The sequence below is a fragment of the Capra hircus genome, chromosome 18 (assembly GCF_001704415.2).
Source record: "Capra hircus breed San Clemente chromosome 18, ASM170441v1, whole genome shotgun sequence".
Classification (NCBI taxonomy): domain Eukaryota; kingdom Metazoa; phylum Chordata; class Mammalia; order Artiodactyla; family Bovidae; genus Capra; species Capra hircus.
Genome location: NC_030825.1, coordinates 14,781,305 through 14,801,366, shown reverse-complemented (window position 1 = coordinate 14,801,366; position 20,062 = coordinate 14,781,305). Strand labels below are relative to the sequence as shown.

The following is a 20,062-nucleotide window of genomic DNA, read 5'->3' as shown; positions in this document are numbered from 1 at the left end:
CCTTTAAGTGGCCAAGTTCCAACAGGCATAAAATTAAATTCATAGGTTCCACACATGTTCTTAAACCCTATAAATTCTGATTTAAACTCTATAGCTTAAATGGCAGCAGCTCCAGAATTTCTTAGGCACAACCATTTGTAGGAGGAGGATGCATTCAATTTGCTTTTTTCAAGAAATATGCTATATGTGCACAGACTATCTCTGGGGTATAAAGATAAAAGGAAATTATATTTGCTTTTACCATGTACACGTATCACCTTCTCAAAAAGTACTTTTTAAAATGGTCAGACAACTAAATACTGAGGCATCTGTCACAGGGAAACCGTCTCCGACCCCCTCGCGCATACCGCTGCTGCCTCACCAGCAGCCCCAGGCCTCACAGGAACAAGCTGGGAGACCTGGCGGGCCCACCAGGGTCTGTCTCCCTGAACCTGTATCCCCTGAAGGGGGTCTCTAAGCAGATGAACCGGTCAGCACGAACACCAAAGCCACTCATGCTGTCAACTCGGTCAGGGATGCACTGAGCCCCCTTCAAGCAGGCAGTGGTCCTCAATTAGGTAACACCCTCTCACCTCAGTCTTTGAACTGATGGGTTTAAAATGTTTTAGGGTCACACACTGCTTTCAGAATCAATTTTTTTTTTTTTAATTACAGCTCCTCTTCCAAGAAAAAAGCACAGACACTGCCAAGTTCCTGAAACTCACAGTCACATCACAGAGACAGCTGGTAGCCAACCAGTACCTGCTCTCCGCTACACTGAGTGCTGTAAGAATGAGAATTCAAAGGGCACGTGGCCACCTTCTGCAGCGCGCCACGGCCACGTGACAGCCCCCGGCCAATGGAACGTGAGCAAGCCAGTGCAGGGGCAGCCCCTAGACCCTTTCCGCGTGCCCTCCCGCTGCTGCCTCCCTGACCACTTGCCTCCAGGACTTTCCTGATCTGAAGGAAAATTGCCAGTCACCTGCTCTAAAAACAACATATTCTGGAATCTGTGGCATGCAGCCAGCCTTAACCTCTGAGATCCACCCTGAAGCTCATTCACGATGGCCTGGTGCCTCAGGTCCCAGGTTAAATACCTGTCTCTCACAAAGAGCTAGTGGAAACTGTTCACGTGCCAGATTTGAGCCTTCCCTGGTTTCTGGGGGCTCTCTGAGTGGCTTAACACTCCAAATTAACCATAAAATGCTGAACCCGACCCTCATCCAAATGAGGACACCACACATGATCCAGGGTGTTTACTCAAAATGATTCTGCTGCCAGGATAGAGTCATTTAAAATTCTGCTAACTGTGATGGTTTCAACAGAAAAAAATAAAAACTAGGGCAACAAGCCCAAGAAAACTGGAACAGAACAATGCATGCAGTTGCCATTTTGGCAAATTAAATTTGCCATTTCTCAGAAGTCCTGGAGATAGTCCAGTCTTAATATCATAAAGCAGCTGGACTGTGATTAATGTTCAATAACGTCTCTAATGGCAACGAGAAGAGAGCATCCTCCAGGGTGCACACCAGCCAAGTCAACAGCCCAGCACTCAGTCACCAGGGACTGTACAGTAAGTGACGTGAGCACCACAGCCATCCATGTGGATGGGACGGTCTCCAGAGCATAACACTAACAGAAAAAAAGGATCAAAGGAAAACCACAGGTATGTACAGTCATGCGTCTGTGTGTGTGAATGCACACGAAATGCTCTGGGATGACACATATTGAACCAAAGCAACCCACGGGGGAAGAAGGGCAGGTAATACCAGCTGACCTTCAACCTTTATCCTCTGGACTGCTGAGCCTGCTACAAGCACATACTATTTATTGTGCTTATTACACTGGAAATAGTTTCTCTTAAAACAAAGCAGTAACTACACAGATGAAGCAAACCACATCAAATCTGGATAAAAACAAGGGCACGTTCTTCTACCCTGCCTCAAATCCCCCTCCCGGCCTGCACGCATGTGCCTCTGCAGCCATGACCGCTGGTGCCCCTGCCCCTGTCCTGCGGGTGCTCCTCCTCCCAGGCTGGGAGGTCAGGCTCTCTCTCCCTCCAGCCTGGCCCTGGGCCTCTTCTCACTGGCGCTGAAATACGGTCTCCCTGCCCACAGCACACAATCAACTTCACCTCCAACCTGTCCTGGAACTTTGCATCCTCATGCCAAATGGCCTCCGGGCCATCTCCTCTGGGTCTCTAGTCTCAGTGTGAAGAGGCCAAACTGAACCCGCCCCTGTCCACACCTCCAGACTGTCCACCCACGCGTGGTTCTCCTCCTCTCATCAGACCTGCAGGCAGAACTTCTCGATGCCCTCGCTCCGGCCTCACCAGTGCATACCTGGACCCACGCGCTGGCCCTCCCTGGGTCTCCCTGCTCTGCCTTCGCCCAGAATCGCCACCAGTACCTGTTTAAAGGCTACGGGTCACGTAAAAGCCCATCTCAGCGTCCCTGTCTGCTCAAAGCCCAACAAAGGTTTCCTGCTCATTCAAGGTGTGTGCCTGGCACCAGCTAGGCTCCCTCTGTGCCCGCAGGCTCCACCCGAGGTTCCTCACTGCCATCTGAGGAGGCTGCCCCAGCCAGGTGGGCACACACCAGCCCAGCCCTCACCCTCCACCGTCTGCCTATCCTTCTGCCCAGTCACACCCCACCCGCCACGCCTACCAGCAGCACCCATCTCCCAGCTGCCCGTTCCTGCTTTATCACAAAGCCCTGCCATCTAACCTGCAATACCGGCGAGGCATCCGTCTGGTTTGGCATCTGTCTCTCCTGCTGAAGACAAGCTCCTCTGGGCAGGAACCTCACCACCCCGTTCAGTGCCCCGATGGGGCCTGGCCCGCCATGTACATCAGTGCGGTGGGGCTGCGGGGGAGCCCTGGGGAGACACCCCGCTGCCCACCCAGCACAAAACTCTGGAGGGCGGCATGTCTGCTGACAAACCATGCAGTAGGGTCTGCAGAGTTCCCGGCATTAGGCTCTCATTTCAATGACTGAAGTGCAACTAAGTCACAGACCTGTTTAGCTGTAACAGTGAATTGCACACGAACGACATGTTAGGTTTCAGAGTGGAAATACAAGCTGCTCGTGGGTTGTCAACGACAGACAGGAGCAGTTGTTCATTAGCAGAAGCACAGAATGGTACATTTAGTTTCGATTTTTCTAGTTTTTAAATATTTTGGACACCTGTATAAAATAAAACCACAGGGCCACTGAAACAGGGAAAAAAAGAAGAGCTACTGTCATTGAATACGTGACTGAGCGTCAGGTGTAAAGGTGAGAAAAGGGAAGTCTGCAGCCCAGCAGCACTTGCCACGCGACAAAAAGGCATCAAGAAAAAGCAGCCAGGCAGAGCCTGCTGCGTCCACCCACCCTGGGTTTCCCCAGTCACCACGAGAACTACATCACACAGTCATCCCAACAGGGACATCACAACATCTGGGGTTTTTAGGGCAGACACTGTGCAGAGCTGTTTCTCCCACTGGCCCCTAACAAGCACCTGCGGACCCTGTCCGTAGGATGCTACATCTGGGGAGGCGCGCAAGGCAGCTGCTGTGATCCCTGGGTGGTGACCTGGCCCTGCTCCACCAGAACCGTTTCCCAGCCATCAGCTCCCTGCAGAACAACCGTGAAGAGACATGGCCCGCATGCCCTGAAGTCACAGGTGGAAGTGGGGCACCCTTGGCGAGGCCCTGGAGTCGCCATGCCAGTCCGACCTCCCTTTACAGATGCCAAATACTTGGACAACAATCCTCAGAGGTGCAAGAGTGTCCCTGTTGAGTTTAAGAGACAGAAGACCCCAAAGACAAGTCTTGGAGAGGAGTCGTGGGGTCCGCCAGCCCCAGGCTCGACAGCGAGCCCACCCCCAGGTCCCAGTCCCCCAGCCACTGTCCCACCTTGGCACCAGCTCTGCTCTGCCCACCTGAGCAGCAAGGCCAAGTTCACATGCCATGAAGACCGCAGCAACAACCTCCATCTCCTCCAGAAAGTGGCCCAGTGGTGCCCAGTTAAAAACCTCAAGCTCAGAAATAGGGCCCCTCCAAGAGAATAAAGACCATTCCACTCAGTCAGACCTGTCTGAATACAGATGTAGTAATAAAAATTAATTAAAAACCAGAATGAAGTAAGCAAAGAAATCAACTCTTATTAACCCGAAAGATGTGAAGACTCAGCTTTGGCAGGGGGAAGACGCAAAGGAGAAGTAGGGAAGAAAGAGAAAATGTGACTATAAACGACCAGTCGGGTACTAGATCATCAGGAAGAAGCACTGATTCATAGGAACATCCAGGCCACACTAGTTCTTCTTCAAAACAGGCCCTCTAGAGAAGTTTGAAATTAGAAGAAGGTCAAACTAGCCTCAGACAGCAGGTCCTTCCCCCTACAATTATATTTTATTAAACTGGCCACTTCTAGTCACACTTCCCAAAATGGATAAACCTCCTCAAATACAAACCACTAATGCAAGAAAGGAAGTGGCCGGCTTTAAGCTGCTCCCACAGCACCGCTGTCCTCGGTCAAGACGCACTGCTCTCAGCAGGCCCTCCCCTCTGAAAGCTGGTGAGCTCATGCTCATGGACGTGTGTCTAACAACACCCCCATCTCAGAGATTAGAACAGAAAACGTGTGAACACTTTATTCATCTAAAAATTACAAAAATCAATACAATACATTTTAACACAAAAAACTTTTTTTTAAAACCAAAAATTACTAGAGTTCCCAAAATAATAAAAGCAAACCCTTAGCGAGAAGAGAGACCCAGTTTTGCATTTCTACAAATTTCTTCGATGTCAGACTTACTGGAAAACAACTAGGTTCTCCCATCTGTTTGCTGCAGAGAAAGAGCCGGCCCCACCAGAGGGGCAGCTGGGAGAGGGTGGTGCACCTGAGCAGCGTGTTCAGGTAGCTGCAGAAACGCTCTGTAATCAACCCCAACACACTCATCAAGGGCTTTATTTCTCCCTGAAGGCAAGCTGCAGCGAGGAATCTAAAACCTTATTGGTGAACTTTTCTTTATGTTATTACTTTAAAATCCACTGATCTGTCTTGCACTTGAAATGGACACTGACCCAGGTCTGATTTGGTCATCTGGAAAATACTGGCTCACTGAGTTAGGCAGATCTTCCAAATGTTGTTTATTACAGATTATCTAAGGCATCACATTCCTTAGTATCAGCACTGATCTCATCAGGAAAGTCTTGACATATTAGGAAGCTGCAGGCTCATAGTGGCAGACAAAGCTTTCTGAAATTCCAGTTCCACTTGGAAGCGCAAATGTTACCACTGGCAGTAGGCTTAGCTGCTTTCCTTGCAGTCACAGGCTAACTGGCTATTTAGTAAGAAATACTGGTAACATGTCAACTAGTCTGTTCCGGTGGTCCATAAAAAAGAGTTCAGCTAACAACCCAGGCAGAAGGGCCTGTCCTCCAAGCAACTTTCCAACTCCAAAACGCAGAAGCACTCTCCACACACACCCTGTTTTGTTACAGAGTACTGAAAGGGGCTCTACTCAGGGTTGAGACTGAACAAAGTGAATGATTTTTATTGCTTCATCAAGAACATTCTTAGGTGAGAATGGCTTTTCCGAATTGCACAGCAGTGAAGAATCCCTGCAGCTCGGCAACTCGGTCTAAATGTCAGCAAAAAAAGGCAAATGACCTCTTGACAATCATTATGAAAACTACTCTCACAGCTGGGAAGGTCTCCAGGACATCCCCAGGGTTCTGGGGCCCACACTCTGTCAACTACTGCCTTCAGGAATTACAGCTCTAAAAAGAAAGCCTAAGAACCACACATATGTTACAGTGAATTTCAGGTAATGTCTGCTATAAAATAGAAACCATAAAAGCAATTAAAAGCAACTCTTACTTGATTCACTAACTGCCAACAATAAATGTAAATACACCACAGAAGTCTACACATATCTTGCAATAAAAGCTTTGGCTTCTACATACGTAATGCCCTAAAATTTTAATTCTTCCCTGGTAGCTACTGAACAGCTTACACTGTGAAGTATTACTCTGACAACATAAAATATGACATCAGCCAAAGATGCAAGACTGTATCAACATACCAGATCTGTAGGCTTAAGCACCTGAACCTCATGACTTTTTTCAACAGTAAACCCTACGGCACTGCAGGAGCTGCAGGTGGTTGAATCCGAGGATGTAGAGGCATGGATATGGACAGCCTATTGCAAGCTACACTCTGATTTTCCACTACATGGAGGCTGGCTCCCCAACCCCACATTGTTTAAGGGTCAACCACACTTTGATAAATACAAGGATCCACCACTGAACAGAAGAAGCCCCCCAAAATAACCCTTACCCGAGCCAACAGGACTATATATACTAGTGAGTGACCTCAGAGAACTTCTCATAAACCTAGGAAATGCCCCCAAGTAAGGTAATGTTTTTCTCTGGGTCCACAACTCTAGCACTTCACAATCCCACCACATCTGCATGTGCAACCAGTGGCCTGTGGAGACCTTAGAAACAGCCTGGCATTCTGCCTCTTACCTCTACTCACAGTCTCCCCTCCCTCTCTCAAACAGAGCAGCAGATGGAAATGATTCAAGGTGATTTCTGTCAACAATAAACATGCAAACTTTTGATGCCAGTAAATTTGCAGTTTGTAAGGAGTATGGTGCCTAATTTGTGATCATATTGGCCAGGGCAAATATTCTTGGGGAAAATATATCCGAAGTTAATAAAGGAGCCCCTTTCTCTTTTGCTAAAAAAGAAAAAAAAAAAAAAAAAAAGGACATAACGGGACATCCCTGGTGGTCCAGTTAAGGCTGTGCACTCCCAGTCAAGGGGCACAGGTTCCACCCCAAGTTGGGGAAATAAGATCCCACGGGCTGCACTGTGCAGCCAACAAAAAAAGGAGTGGACATTACTGGGATAATCAGCAAAAGGCAAAATCTGAACTAGACCTGTTGCTTAGGTAACACAGCTGCATCGATGAGGCTCCTAGTTTTGAAAACCGTTGCTGTTGTTCAGTCACTAAGTCGTGCCCAACATCAGCTTCAGCATCAGTCTTTCCAAAGAATATTCAGAGTTGATTTCCTTCAGGGCTGACTGGCTTGATCTCCACGCACTCCAAGAAACTCTCGAGAGTCTTCTCCAGCACCACGACTCAAAGCATCAATTCTTTGGCGCTCAGCCTTCTTTATGGTCCAACTCTCACATCTGTACATGACTACTGGAAAAACCATAGCTTTGACTATACAGACCTTTGTCGGCCAAGTGATTTTTTGTTTTTTTAATTCGCTGTCTAGGTTTATCATAGTTTTTCTTCCGAGAGGTGTCTTAATTTCGTGGCTGCAGTCACCATCCGCAGTGACTTTGGAGCTCAAGAAAACAAAATCTGTCACTGTTTCCACTCTTTCCCCTTCTATTTGCCATGAAGTGATGGGATCGGATGCCATGATCTTAGTATTTTGAATGCTGAGTTTTCAACCAGCTCTTTCACTCTCCTCTTTCACCCTCATCAAGAGGCTCCTTAGTTCTTCACTTTCTGCCATTAGAGTGGTATCATCGGCATATCTGAGGTTATTGGTATTTCTCCCGGCAATCTTGATTCAAGGTTGTTGATTCATCCAGCCCAGCATTTCACACGATGTACCCTGCATATAAGTTCCATAAGCAGGGTGACAATATACAGCCTTGATGCACTCCTTTCCCAATTTTGAACCATTCTGTTGTTTCATGTCTGGTTCTAACTATCGCTTCTTGACCTGCATACAGGTTTTTCAGGAGACAGGTTAGGTGGTCTGGTACTCCTATCTCTTTAAGAATTCTCCACAGTTTGTTGTGATCCACATAGTCTAAAGCTTTAATGTAGTCAATGAAACAAAAGTAGATGTTTTTCTGGAATTCCCTTTCTTTCTCTATGATCCAATGAATGTTGGCAATTTGATCTGTCTCCTCTGCCTTTTATAAACCCAGCCTGTATATCTGGAATTTCTCAGTTCATGTAGTGTTGAGAATTTTGAGCATTATCTTGCTAGCTTGTGAAATGAGCACCAACGCAGAGTAGTCAGAACATTCTTTGGCATTGCTCTTCTTTGGGATTGGAATGAAAACTGATCTTCTCCAGTCCTGTGGCCACTGATGAGTTTCCCAAATTTGCTGGCATATTGAGTGCAGCACTTTAACAGCATCATCTTTTAGGATTTGAAATAGCTCAGCTGGAATTTCATCACCTCCACTAGCTTTGTTCATAGTGATGCTTCCTAAGGCTCACTTGACTTTGCACTCCAGGATGTCTAACCTCCATTGTGATTACCCAGGTCATTAAGACATTTTTTATATAGTTCTTGTGTATTCTCACCCCCTCTTCTTAATCTCTTCTGCTTCTGTTAGGTCCTTGCCATTTCTGTCCTTTACTGTGCCCATCCTCGCATGAAATGTTCCCTTGGTATCTCTAGTTTTCTTGAAGAGATCTCCAGTCTTTTCCATCCTACTGTTTTTCCTGTATTTCTTTGCATTGTTCATTTAAGGACTTCTTATCTCTCCTTGCTATTCTCTGGAACTCTGCATTCAGATGCCTCTATCTTTCCCTTTCTCCCTTGCCTTTCGCTTCTCGTCTTTCCTCAGCTATTTGTAAGGCTTCCTCAGACAACCATTTTGCCTTGTTGCACTTCTTTTCCTTTGGGATGGTTTTCGTATCTGCTTCCTGTACAATGTTACATACTTCTGTCCATAGTTCTTCAGGCACTCTATCAGATCTAATCCCTTGAATCTATTTGTCACTTCCACTGTATTGGAGTTAGGTCATACCTAACTCAAGGCATTTGAGTTAGGTCATATCCGAATGGCCTAATGGTTTTCCCTACTTCAATTTAAGCCTGAATTTTGCAATAAGGAGCTCATGATCTGAGCCACAGTCAGCTCCAGGTCTTGTTTTTACTGACCATATAGAGGTTCTCCATCTTCGGTTCCAAAGAACATAATCAATCTGATTTTGGTACTGACCATCTGGTGATGTCTATGTGTAGTCGCTCTTGGGTTTTTGGAAAAGGGTGTTAACTATGACCAGCACGTTCTCTTGATAGGACTCTGTTAGCCTTGAACACTGTACTGTGGTTACATAAGAGAACATCCTTGTTTGCAGGAAACCACCACTTAAATGTTTAAGGTTAACAGGACATTATAGCTTAAACTGTTTTGGTAAAAAAGAAAAACACTCACACACAAACACAGAAGAGTTGCAGAGAAGAGAAAGGATAGGGCAAATATAAAGTATTAGCATCTGAGGCCCTCAGAGAAGACTACATCACAATCATTTGTACTATTCTTACAGCTTTCAAGCCTGAAAAAAATCCAAACCCAGTTCCTATGAAGAGTTGCTAAGGCTTTTTTTTTTTTTTAAGAACAGTGCTAAGGACAGAAAGATGCATTCTCATCTGACACCAATTATACTTCAACAGGGCTGCCTCTGACTTTTCTCTCCGTGTAGATTTTTCCAAAATAAAACCTCCAGGCCCTCCAAGTCAGTGGTGACGGGCACAGCTGCTGGAGGAGTGGCCTGTGCAGCGAGGCGCCCAGCGGGAGCACCCTTCACCATCAGCTCGGTGTTGCTGGCTCCCCACCTGGACATTTTCCACTTGCATTAGCACGGCGTCTGGAGTCACAGACCACAGTCTGAGAGGCAGGCCCCCACCAGCAGTTAGTTTTTGTAGAAAAGTTTTATTGGAAAACAGCCACGTCTACTTTGGCTTCTGCAAAGGCAGAGGTGAGCGGCTGGGACAGACCCCAAAGCCAGAACTGTTTACTCATCCAGTCCCTTACAGAAAGTTTGTGGACTTCTCTGGAGCAGAGCGTTTAACATCAGCAGTGGCACCTCTAGACTCTTGAAACTGCCTGGAGACTGAGACGGGGTATAAACAAACAGGAACTTTTACTGAGAAGCAGAAAAATGATGGTGGCCTCCTGAGGGTGCTCCAGCCTGAGCTGACTCTGCCTGCTTCACCTACTATTGGCTGGAAGGAGCGATTTCTGCTTCAGGTTACAGCACATCTACAGAAATCCCAAGGAGGCAAAGCAGGCTTCCTGAGCTCTTGAATGATCCCAGGAGAAGCAAGGAGGACCAGTGAAGCCAGGGGACTGGAGTGTTTTACTGACACTTGGCATGGAGGGCGCCCAGGCAACACTCTGCTTTCATCCTACTGTACCCCTTCAGCCTCCACTCTCCTAACACAGTAGGACTGCACTTGATACACATCTGAATTACATAAACTTAAATCACACAAATTTAAAATAATGTAAAAAATATTAAAGCCCTTTTTCTTTCAACAAAAAAAAGTGTTATTAGTTGAATCTCACAAACCTTAAAAAATCCATCAAGTGCTTCATTTCAAAACCAGAAGGCCACATAACTACAAACTGTGTTTGCACCTCTTCGCTGGTGAACGGGACACCTAGCCTTCTAAGACAGATTCAGTCAAAATGGTGGTTGGAGAGGTCGTGAATTACGCGGTGTGTTTGCAGAAGATCCCAGAAGAGAAGGCAGCTTGCCACAGCACCTGATTCTGAGGTCCACCCTGGCTCCAGCCGTGAGCACTTCCAGGACGGTGTAGCAGCAGGCAGTCCCGTCCTGCAGCCCACCTGCCAGTGCGACCACAGGGTGTACCTGGCGGTGACAGCTGGCACCCAGCCTGAGTTGTCCCCGCTCCATCCAGGAAGATCAAGGTGCCCGGGGCTCTTGCCACACTCAAGGGACACATAGTTCACACCAACAAGGAAATACCAGCACCAAGTTTTCCCTGCCAGTTTATCCAAACCCACTGCTACTTTAGAAAGGTGTAATTCTGCTTCAAGCTATTTGATGACTTTCCATCGTGAAGAGGAAGGAAAAATCACTAGAGACCAGAAGCGGCATTCTTTGCAGCACACAATGTAAATCTTTATTACAAAAGGTTTGTCAGTACAGGGCTCTGCCCCAAGCCACTCAGCGCAGTCCCCAGCTTCTTGACACCACTCCACCCCCACCCACCCCTCCTACCTGGGCTCTTCCTTCCCACTCACTCTTTCAGAGCATTCCCCGCACTCAACTACTCTAAATGCTAACACAGAAGGACTCAGCGCAAGGCAAGTATAGTCACCTTCCACATACACTCCCCTCACCTCTCTACCTGTTCTCATCTCTTCACTTTCTCTGGCCTTTGCTGATGGATTTCATTCTTCCACCATCTATGTACTGTCAGCAATCCAACCTTATGGGTCACCTGTCTGGGGCAGCGGACAGCACCATCACCACCCACCTACCCCAGTATGAGGGTCACTATAAAGACAAGGCCATCTTACTGTTCACCCCACCATGAAGGCAGGTGGTCCAAAACATAAAATCAAGTTGGACGGTCCTTGACAACGGGTAGATGTGAAAAACACAAAGAACTTAATTCAAAAATGGAATCATTTCAGGTGACTTCCACAATGCTTCGGGTGTGCTATCTGCTTGGGAAATTAAGGTTTCCATCATGGTTTAATTCAAAAGCATCCACAGGTTTCAAGCAGAGGCAGGCTCTGGGTGGTCATCCCAAGCTCAGCCTCCTCTTAGACATACCCGGAAGACGTACTATTATGGCAAAGGGATGCTTGGCTGGGGCAGGAGGGTGGGGGATGAGACGGGATCAAGAGCATGCCCTCTAGATCTGAAGACAGCCCCATCTTCCCAGGAGGTAGGCCAGACAGAGCCGACAGAAAGGCAGATGGCATAAGATGAGATGACTAGCTAAAGTTCTCATTTTAAACTGGTTTCACAAACTACACAAAACTGAGAAACCAAAGGGCTGAGAATTCTTAAAAGTACTCTGAAAGGAGGGTTGATGCTAGGAGTCTATTCTTCTGAGCAGTTAAGTGAGCTCCAGGTTCTATCCCCAAATAAGAAGCACGTGTCACTTTTTAAAAGCAACTTGCAACCACAGGACCCAACAGCTGCTGTCAAATTCCTTCGAACACCCATGAACATTTCAGAATAGTCAGGGCACCTCCAGTGAACAATTCACTACGTGCTTTTGTATTTCTGACCATCAAGTATGTGAAGCCAGAGGACACAATAATGATCTTTATCCTCCTCTTGGAAAGGGAGGGCTTTTTATACATTTTTCTAAGACATTCTCAATAAGAACCTTAATACACATTACCCACAGAACTCCTTTCTTCAAAATAAGAAAATGCTTATTTTTTCCAGATTTAAATAGTTAAAAGTGGTAAAGTCACAGGACATTTTAAAGTCAGTCTGGCATTATGACATCATGTATTTAACTGTACAGCTAAAGTCTTCAGGATTTATAGTGTAGATGAGATCATAAGGAAAAACTAAGGCTAGTAGGCTATAAGGGTGTTATCAATGAGCTGTTTACACAGACTCACCTAGAGCCTGCGCTGCTGCTGTTGTGTCCGACTCTGTGCGACCCCATAGACGGCAACAGGCTCATTTAGCACCCACCAAATAAGGCTGGTGGGTCTTTCTCTCTTAGCTCCTTGTGGGCCATCGAGCACAGGAGTATTTCTTCAGCAAGTGCATGTACTATACCTGACGATCTTTTAACTTGCAAATTCTGAATCTTTCGCTATCTTTCCACACCTGGAACGTTTCTGAGGCACACTAGTCAAGATTCTGGCGCACGTGCCTCAATTTGGGTTTTCTCATGATTAGACTTCATGTATGCATTTCTGTCTCAATGCATATCATCAGGGAATGTGATATCATTATGTCTTATCACTGGAGATGCCAGGTTTTCCCACTGTGAGGTTATAATTCTTCCTTTGTAATTTATAAACATTTGGGGAGAGATGTGTAAACATCCCAAATTGGAAGAGACTAAAGGAGACATGACAACTAAATGCAGAGTGAGGTCCTGGATTAGATCCTGAAACAGAAAAAGGACATTAGTAGAAAACTGATGAAGTTCAGCAAAGTCCACATTTCAGCTAAAGGTACTGTGACAATGTTAAGTTTCTGATTTTCATGAGGATATCTGATAATGTAAGGCGTCAATGTTAAGGGAAGTGGGTAAAGGGCACAGGGAAGCTCCTGAACTATTCTTGTGACTTTTCTGTAAAGTTCCTTCAAAAGGGTAAGTTTATAAAGCTGCAGATTGATTCCATACATCTGGACAGGGCTTGAGAGTCCATGTTTCTCACAAATGCCCAGCGATGGCAATGCCTCCACTAGCAAGGCCCTGGCAAACACAACTGGTGTATTTCACTATTCACAGCTTTCGAAGGACAACCAACTAAAATGCGTCAAGGTTACACTTCAAGCACAGTAATCACCGCTTGCCTAGAGGCAATCCTTAAACTCTGGCCCAGTGATACAAGACAAGCCCCCTGCAGAGGCTAAAACCACAATCTTTGCTCTAACACCGTCTGTGGTTGGCATTCCCCAGCTAAGCCTGGCACCCTTCCATGGCTCTGGAGCCAGGAGAAAATCCAGTGGGAACACACACCATCCGCCCACAAGTGCAATGCGGAGGAGCCCAAGGGGACCAAGATTTGGCCAGTCATCCCACTGCCACTGGGCATTCGTTACCACAGTCAATGGGAGGCAGGAGAGCAGGGTGATGAGAAGGGATGCTGGAATAGCTACTCACAAAGAGCAACTGGCCTCAGAGGTGAACTCTGCTCACCCCATTAAAGTGACTTTTAGTATCATATAATAAATCCATAAGAAAGAATATAAGATGTGCAAGAGTTTCTGCAAATTTCTGGCAGACCAGGAGGATTAATGGGGGAAGAGGAAACAGTAATCGGAGCACACAGGAGTGGACACAACAAAGGGGGCCTCCAAGCCTATCAAGGCTAGGACTCCAAACCAGGAGAGGGTGAGGGTTGTGCCTGCACATGAAGTCAGGTCCCTGTACGAAGAGCTGTACAAGGGCCGTCCCTGGACCAAGTGGAGCAGCCCCCAGTCAAAGGCATCTTCCTTAAGCAGAGAGGCCCAGAGAAAATCTGCCTTCTGGCATTTGAGGTCCCAGCACAACAAAAAGTTCCCCAAAACCCAATAGGAAACCTGCACATTTTCAAAAGTAGTCCCACGGGGGAATTCCCTGGTGGTCCAGAGGTCAGGACACCATGCTTTCACTGCTGTGGGCCCAGGTTCAATCCCTGGTTGAGGAACAAAAATTCCATAAGCCACCATGTGAGTGTGACCAAAAAATCAGCCCCCCAAACTCATGAGTTCTCTGCCTGCTTCCTCTGGCCTTAGACAACAATAAATCCAGTATTTGAAGAGTACTTGCCACACAAAGCAAGAAGCCCGTCTTTTTAAAAAGAGGAAAAGAACAGTGACACAACAGGACACAAGAAATCAGAGAACAAAAGGGAACCAAAAAAACCCAAAGTCAAGGAGAAAAATGCATTCATCAAACAATACATTATTATGAAAAAAGAACATTATAAATCCTTAGAAATTAAACTTTGATTGTGGAAATGAAAAATTTTGAAGTAGGATTGGAGGATAAATGTTTCTATCCCAGAAACAAGAATAAGATGACACAGGAAGCAGATAATGACAGAAGATTCGGAGGGTTAATCCAAGATGTCCATCATCAAACTAACAGAAACTCCTAAAACAGAAGAGTAAAAGCAGAGCTGGAGAAGGAAATAGCAATCCACTCCAGTATTCTTGCCTGGAGAGTCCCACGGACAGAGAAGCCTGATAGGCTACAGTCCGTGGAGTCACAAGAGTCGGACAACTTAGCAACTAAACCACCACCAAAAGCAGAGCAAAAGACATTCTCAAATGACACAAGACTTTCAGATTCCAGAGCTGAAGGACAAGTCCCCAGAGTCAGAAAGCAGTCAGAGTAGGACTCTATACAGTTTTCGGGAATTCCGGAAATGTCTTAACACCAAAGAGGATCCTGAAGAGTTATCCAAAAGGAATAAGGCTACTTGGCAGTAGGTTCTCACTGAAATAAAGGAAGTCAAGATTAAAACACGAGACCTGAACAAACTGTTGTATATAGTAAAAGAAAATGTCAAGATGATACTGGTGCTGGTCTAAGGAGTAAACAATCCAGATTAGAAAAAGACCACCACAAGGCTGGGGAGAGGGGGATGGTAAGAGAGATTTAGTGCCATCCTTCAGAATCTAAAACAAGGTAAAGTGGGACTTCCCTAGCAGTCCAGTGGTTGAGACTCCATGCTTCCATTGCAGGGGGAACAGGTTCAATCCCCAGAGAACTAAGATCCCACATGCCTCGGGCAATAGTTAAAAACATAAATAAATAAAAGGTAAAGAGTCAACAGGAACAAAAAGTGCAAAGAAAAAGAAAGGCCATCATAAACAACAGAAAAAAGCAAAAACCCGTATAACAGGGGAAATAGACTACCTAGCTGTGAATATCTGCTTAGTTATAAACAATCTGAACTGAACATGGTGATCAGGGGATAGAGGTGAGATGCGATATGAAAAAGTCAGTCATCCTATCTGTTAACAGCAAGTCAGGAATGTATAAAACCAGTAAAGTGCCAGCTTATTATTTATAGCTACGAAGAACTTCCTCATGAAACAGCAAAAATATAAAGTCTTGGAGGAGTGGAACTGGGAGGTGGGGTGGGGGCTGTTGTTTTATAGTCTTCCATTGACACTCTGTGGCATTACTTTATTAAAGTATCAAACGTGTGCAATTTTTTCAGAACATGGACTTGGGACAGATCGCATTCAAATCTGGCCGTGTGACCCAGGGAAGCCCCTTCCGTCCGTGGGCCGCAGCCACCTCCCTGTCCCCCTGACCCGACCGCCGCGATGAGAAGCGCTGGAAACGCCGGCGGGACCGGCCGCAGCACTGGACCCACACACGGCATCAGCTTTCTCAAAATTGGAGCCGTGACAGGACCCGACGTCCCAGGAGCACACGCTTATTTTAATCGCCAGACAAGGGGGGGCAAAGGAGCTTTAAACACACGGAGTTAACGTTACCGGCGGCTCGAAGATTCCGAGCACCGGGCAGGGGTCCCCAGGGCCGCTCCTCACTCGGGCCCGCCGCCCGCCCAGCGAGAACAGCCGCCTCCCGCACTTCCGCCCGCAGCCGCTGTCCCCGCGTCCGCGGCCGCCGGCCTCCCGGGGGGGAGCCGCCTAGCCGCCTGCCAGCCCGTGGCCTCACGACCCGGAGCGGCTACACCGCAGCAACAGCAGCGCGACCCCACCCCGCCCGCCCGCGGCCGGACGCTGCTCTTGCGGGCCTGGTCCCGGAAGGGAGGCCCGCTCCGCGACGGACCCCGCGCACCGCGACGGCGGGGGCGGCGGGCCGGGGGATGGGCGGCCGGAGCCAGGTGCGGGTGCGCTGAGGCGCGGCGGGCAGGCGGCTTGACAGGGCTGAGACGGGGGCGCACAGGACGGCGGGCCGTTGGGGCCGGTGGCCGTGTCGGGGGGGGCGGGGGCGGCGGCGCGGGCGCCGCGGCCGGAGGAGGGCGCAGGGAGGAGGGAGGAGGGGAGATCTCGCTCTCGCTCTCGCCCCGCGGGAAGGGGGAGGTGGAGACGCGACCGGCTGCGGGAGCTGCAATTACCGTGTGGGCTGCGGAATTCTCGTGGTGTTTGTCGGGGAGATGCGATAATGGCGTCCGTCCTCGCGAGAGAAGCCGCCGCTCTGCGCAGGCGCCGCGAGTCCCTCCCCGCGGCCCTCCGCCCTGCACCATCTGCGCAGGCTCACCGGGAGGAGGAACGGGGACGGGGCAGGGCGCGAGGGCGGGGCCTGCTGCTCGGAGTCTCCCGCCCGCGCTGGGCTGGCGCCGACGACCGTCGGGCATGCGCACGGGTCCTGCATCCTCGCCACAGATTGGCCTCCAAACTTCTTACTTCTCTGTCACGCGTTCAGGCTTCTCACTAGCCCCTGAAAAGTCGCGTTGGTGGACCGTTCGGGGAATTTGCATTTTCTTTGAGGCCTAATGAATAGGAATTAGCGCCATAGACGACTACATGTCCCGGAGGGCCCTGCGCAAGCCTCGAGCAGTGCATTCTGGGACTCGTGGTTCCTGCGTCTGCGCGAAGCCTGCTGGTACTTGTGGTCCCATCCCCCCCACCCACCCCCGACCCGTGCCAGCGCATGGAATGCTGGGACTTGTAGTTGAGGTGTGCAAGGCCGCTGCACCGGGCGCGGCTCTGGCCACTGCTGCAGCGGGGTTCTCCTGAGTAGCAAGCGAGCTCAGGGGTTCCCAGGTTCGTCACAGGTTCAAAGACACGCTCCTAGAAATATATATATTAATTATATGTGATATATATTTTATGTGTAATTGATGTTTGTTATGTATTGTGATGTTTGTTATGTATCCTTAGAAAAGGCAGAGAGGAACCAGAGATCAAATTGCCAACATCTGTTGGATCATACAAAAAGCAAGAGAATTCCAGAAGAATATCTACTTCTCCTTCGTTGTCTATGCTAAAACTTTTGACTATGTGGATCACAACAAACTGGAAAATTCTTATTAAGTGACAGTGAAGTCCCTCAGTCGTGTCCGACTCTTTGCAACCCGTGGACTGTAGCCCACCAAGCTCCTCTGTCCATGGGATTCTCCAGGCAAGAATACTGGAGTGGGTTGCCATTTCCTTCTCCAGGGGATCTTCCCAACCCAGGGATGAAACCCAGGTCTCCCACATTGCAGGCAGACGCTTTAACCTCTGCACCACCAGGGAAGCCCTTAAATACAAGAATACAGTCTCTCAGAAAACCTCCTATAGAGACACAGAACTTCAGATCCAAGTACTAACATCAAAGATTTCAAGGGAGGAAAGGAAGCCAGGTTGAAAGAACGGGGAGGAGGCAGGAGAGGGGGGGACGAAAGGGGTGGCCTTACAGACATCTCCTGCCACCTACAGATGCCCAGGCGTTATGGGACTTTTCCCTGGCCTCCAGAGAAGGGAGGACTGAAACTCGACCCTACCAGAAATCAGACCAGACCAGAACCAGAATTCGAGTTCTCTGCCAAGAGGGGGTGATCAGTCGCCAATCCTCAGCTCAGGCTGAGGGCCCTTTGACCAGATTCCTGTGTCCAGGACCGGGGGAGTAGAAAAACAGGGAAGGATAGGGAGGGTTAAGGAGACGAAAGAGAGAGGGAAGGGGAGAGTGGTCAATAAAATTCTTATTAAAGAGATGGAAATACCAGACCAACTTACCTGCCTCCTCAGAAACCTATATGCAGATCAAGAAGCAACAGTTAGAACAGGACATGGAACAATGGGACTGGTTCCAAATTTGGAAAGGAGTGTAGTCAATCCTGTATATTGTTACCCTGCTTATTTAACTTACATGTAGAGTACATAGTGCAAAATGCTGGGCTGGATGAAGCACAAGCGGGAATCAAGATTCCTGGGAGAAATATCAGTAACTTCAGACATGTAGGTGACACCACCTTTATGGCAGAAAGCAAAGAGGAACTAAAGAGCCTCTTGATGAAAGTGAAAGAGGAAAGTGAAAAAGCTGGCTTAAAACTCAGCATTCAAGAAAGGATCATGTCCTCTAGTCTCATCACTTCATGGCATATAGATGGGGAAACAATCGAAACAGTGACAGATTTTATTTTCTTGGGCTCCAAAATCACTGCAGATGGTGATTGTAGCCATGAAATTGAAAGACAGTTGTGCCTTGAAAGAAAAGCTATGACAAACCTAGACAGCATATTGAAAAGCAGAGACATCACTTTGCCAACAAAGGTCTGTCTAGTCAAAGCTATGGTTTTTCCAGTAGTCATATGTGGATGTGAGAGTTAGATATAAAGAAGGCTGAGCCCTGAAGAACTGATGCTTTTGAACTTTGGTGTTGGAGAAGACTGGTGAGAGTCCCTCAGACTGCAAGGAGATCAAACCAGTCAATCCTAAAGGAAATCAATCCTGAATATTCACTGGAAGGACTGATGTTGAAGCTGAAGCTCCAATACTTTGGCCACCTGATGCAAAGTCCTGACTCATTGGAAAAGACCCTGATGCTGGGAAATATTGAAGGCAGGAAGAGAAGGGAATGACAAGAACGAGATGGTTGGATGGCATCACTGACTCAATGGACGTGAGTTTGAGCAAGCGCCAGGAGATGGTGATGGACAGGGAAGCCTGGCGTGCCGCAGTCCATGGGGTCGCAAAGAGCTGGACGGGACTGAGCCATTGAACAACAATGTATTGTGTATAGAATGTCCATATGTAATAATGCAATGTTATTTATATATGATTATGAACACAATATAAGTATGGTTGTATTGTATTTAAAGAGCATAAAAGCATGTTTGTGGGTACTATCAGTCCCAAACTATAGACAATTCTCAGGAATGTTATTCCTGCTTACTGGTATTGCTGGGAATATCACTGCTTTTCATTTTTCTTCTTTACGCTTGCCTCTGTGTCCTGAGTTGTTGCAGTTCAGTTCAGTTCTGTCGCTCAGTCGTGTCTGACTCTTTGCAACCCCATGAACTGCAGCACACCAGGCCTCCCTGTCCATCACCAACTCCCGGAGTACACCCAAACCCATGTCCATCAAGTCGATGATGCCATCCAACCATCTCATCCTCTGTCACCTCCTTCTCTTCCTGCCCTCAATCTTTCTCAGCCTCAGGGTCTTTTCAAATGAGTCAGCTCTTCACATCAGGTGGCCAAAGTATTGGAGTTCCAGCTTCAGCATCAGTCCTTCCAATGAACACCCAGGACTGATCTCCTTTAGAATGGACTGATTGGATCTCCTTGCAGTCCAAAGGACTCTCAAGAGTCTTCTCCAACATCACAATTCAAAAGCATCAATTCTTAGGCACTGAGCTTTCTTCATAGTCCAACTTTCACATCCATACATGACCACGGAAAAAACCATACCCTTGACTAGATGGACCTTTGTTGGCAAAGTAATGTTTACAAAGAGCTAAAATTCCTTGGATCCTCCAAACATGAAATGGTGGAGCTATTTTTTTTTTTTCCAGAAAAGAAATGATTTACTGTGAGTTTCCTGCCCACCTCTCTTTTGCCGATAATAAAACGCTACTCAAGGCAGTAACCAGCTCTGGAGCCTTGGGCAACCTTGTTGGGGCTCTTCCAGAATTAGCCCTCAGGGATCTTCTGAGACTGGTCACCAGATTCCTCTGCAGGAAAAGTGCCCTCAAGAA

The 20,062-nt window shown here is 47.6% G+C and overlaps 1 protein-coding gene across 7 annotated transcripts in view; it reads right to left on the bottom strand.

Annotated features, from left to right (window-relative positions):
- Nucleotides 1-16,972, bottom strand: part of BANP (BTG3 associated nuclear protein) — a 71,392-nt gene extending 54,420 nt beyond the window's left edge. For 2 of the 7 annotated variants that reach the window (XM_018061833.1, XM_018061834.1), the window contains exon 1: nucleotides 16,496-16,972. In XM_018061833.1, coding sequence (XP_017917322.1) covers nucleotides 16,496-16,735 — 240 coding nt within the window. In that variant the 5' untranslated portion in view covers nucleotides 16,736-16,972. The remainder of the gene's footprint in view (nucleotides 1-16,495) is intronic. The other 5 variants (XM_018061837.1, XM_018061838.1, XM_018061835.1 and 2 more) reach the window with 3 other exon arrangements.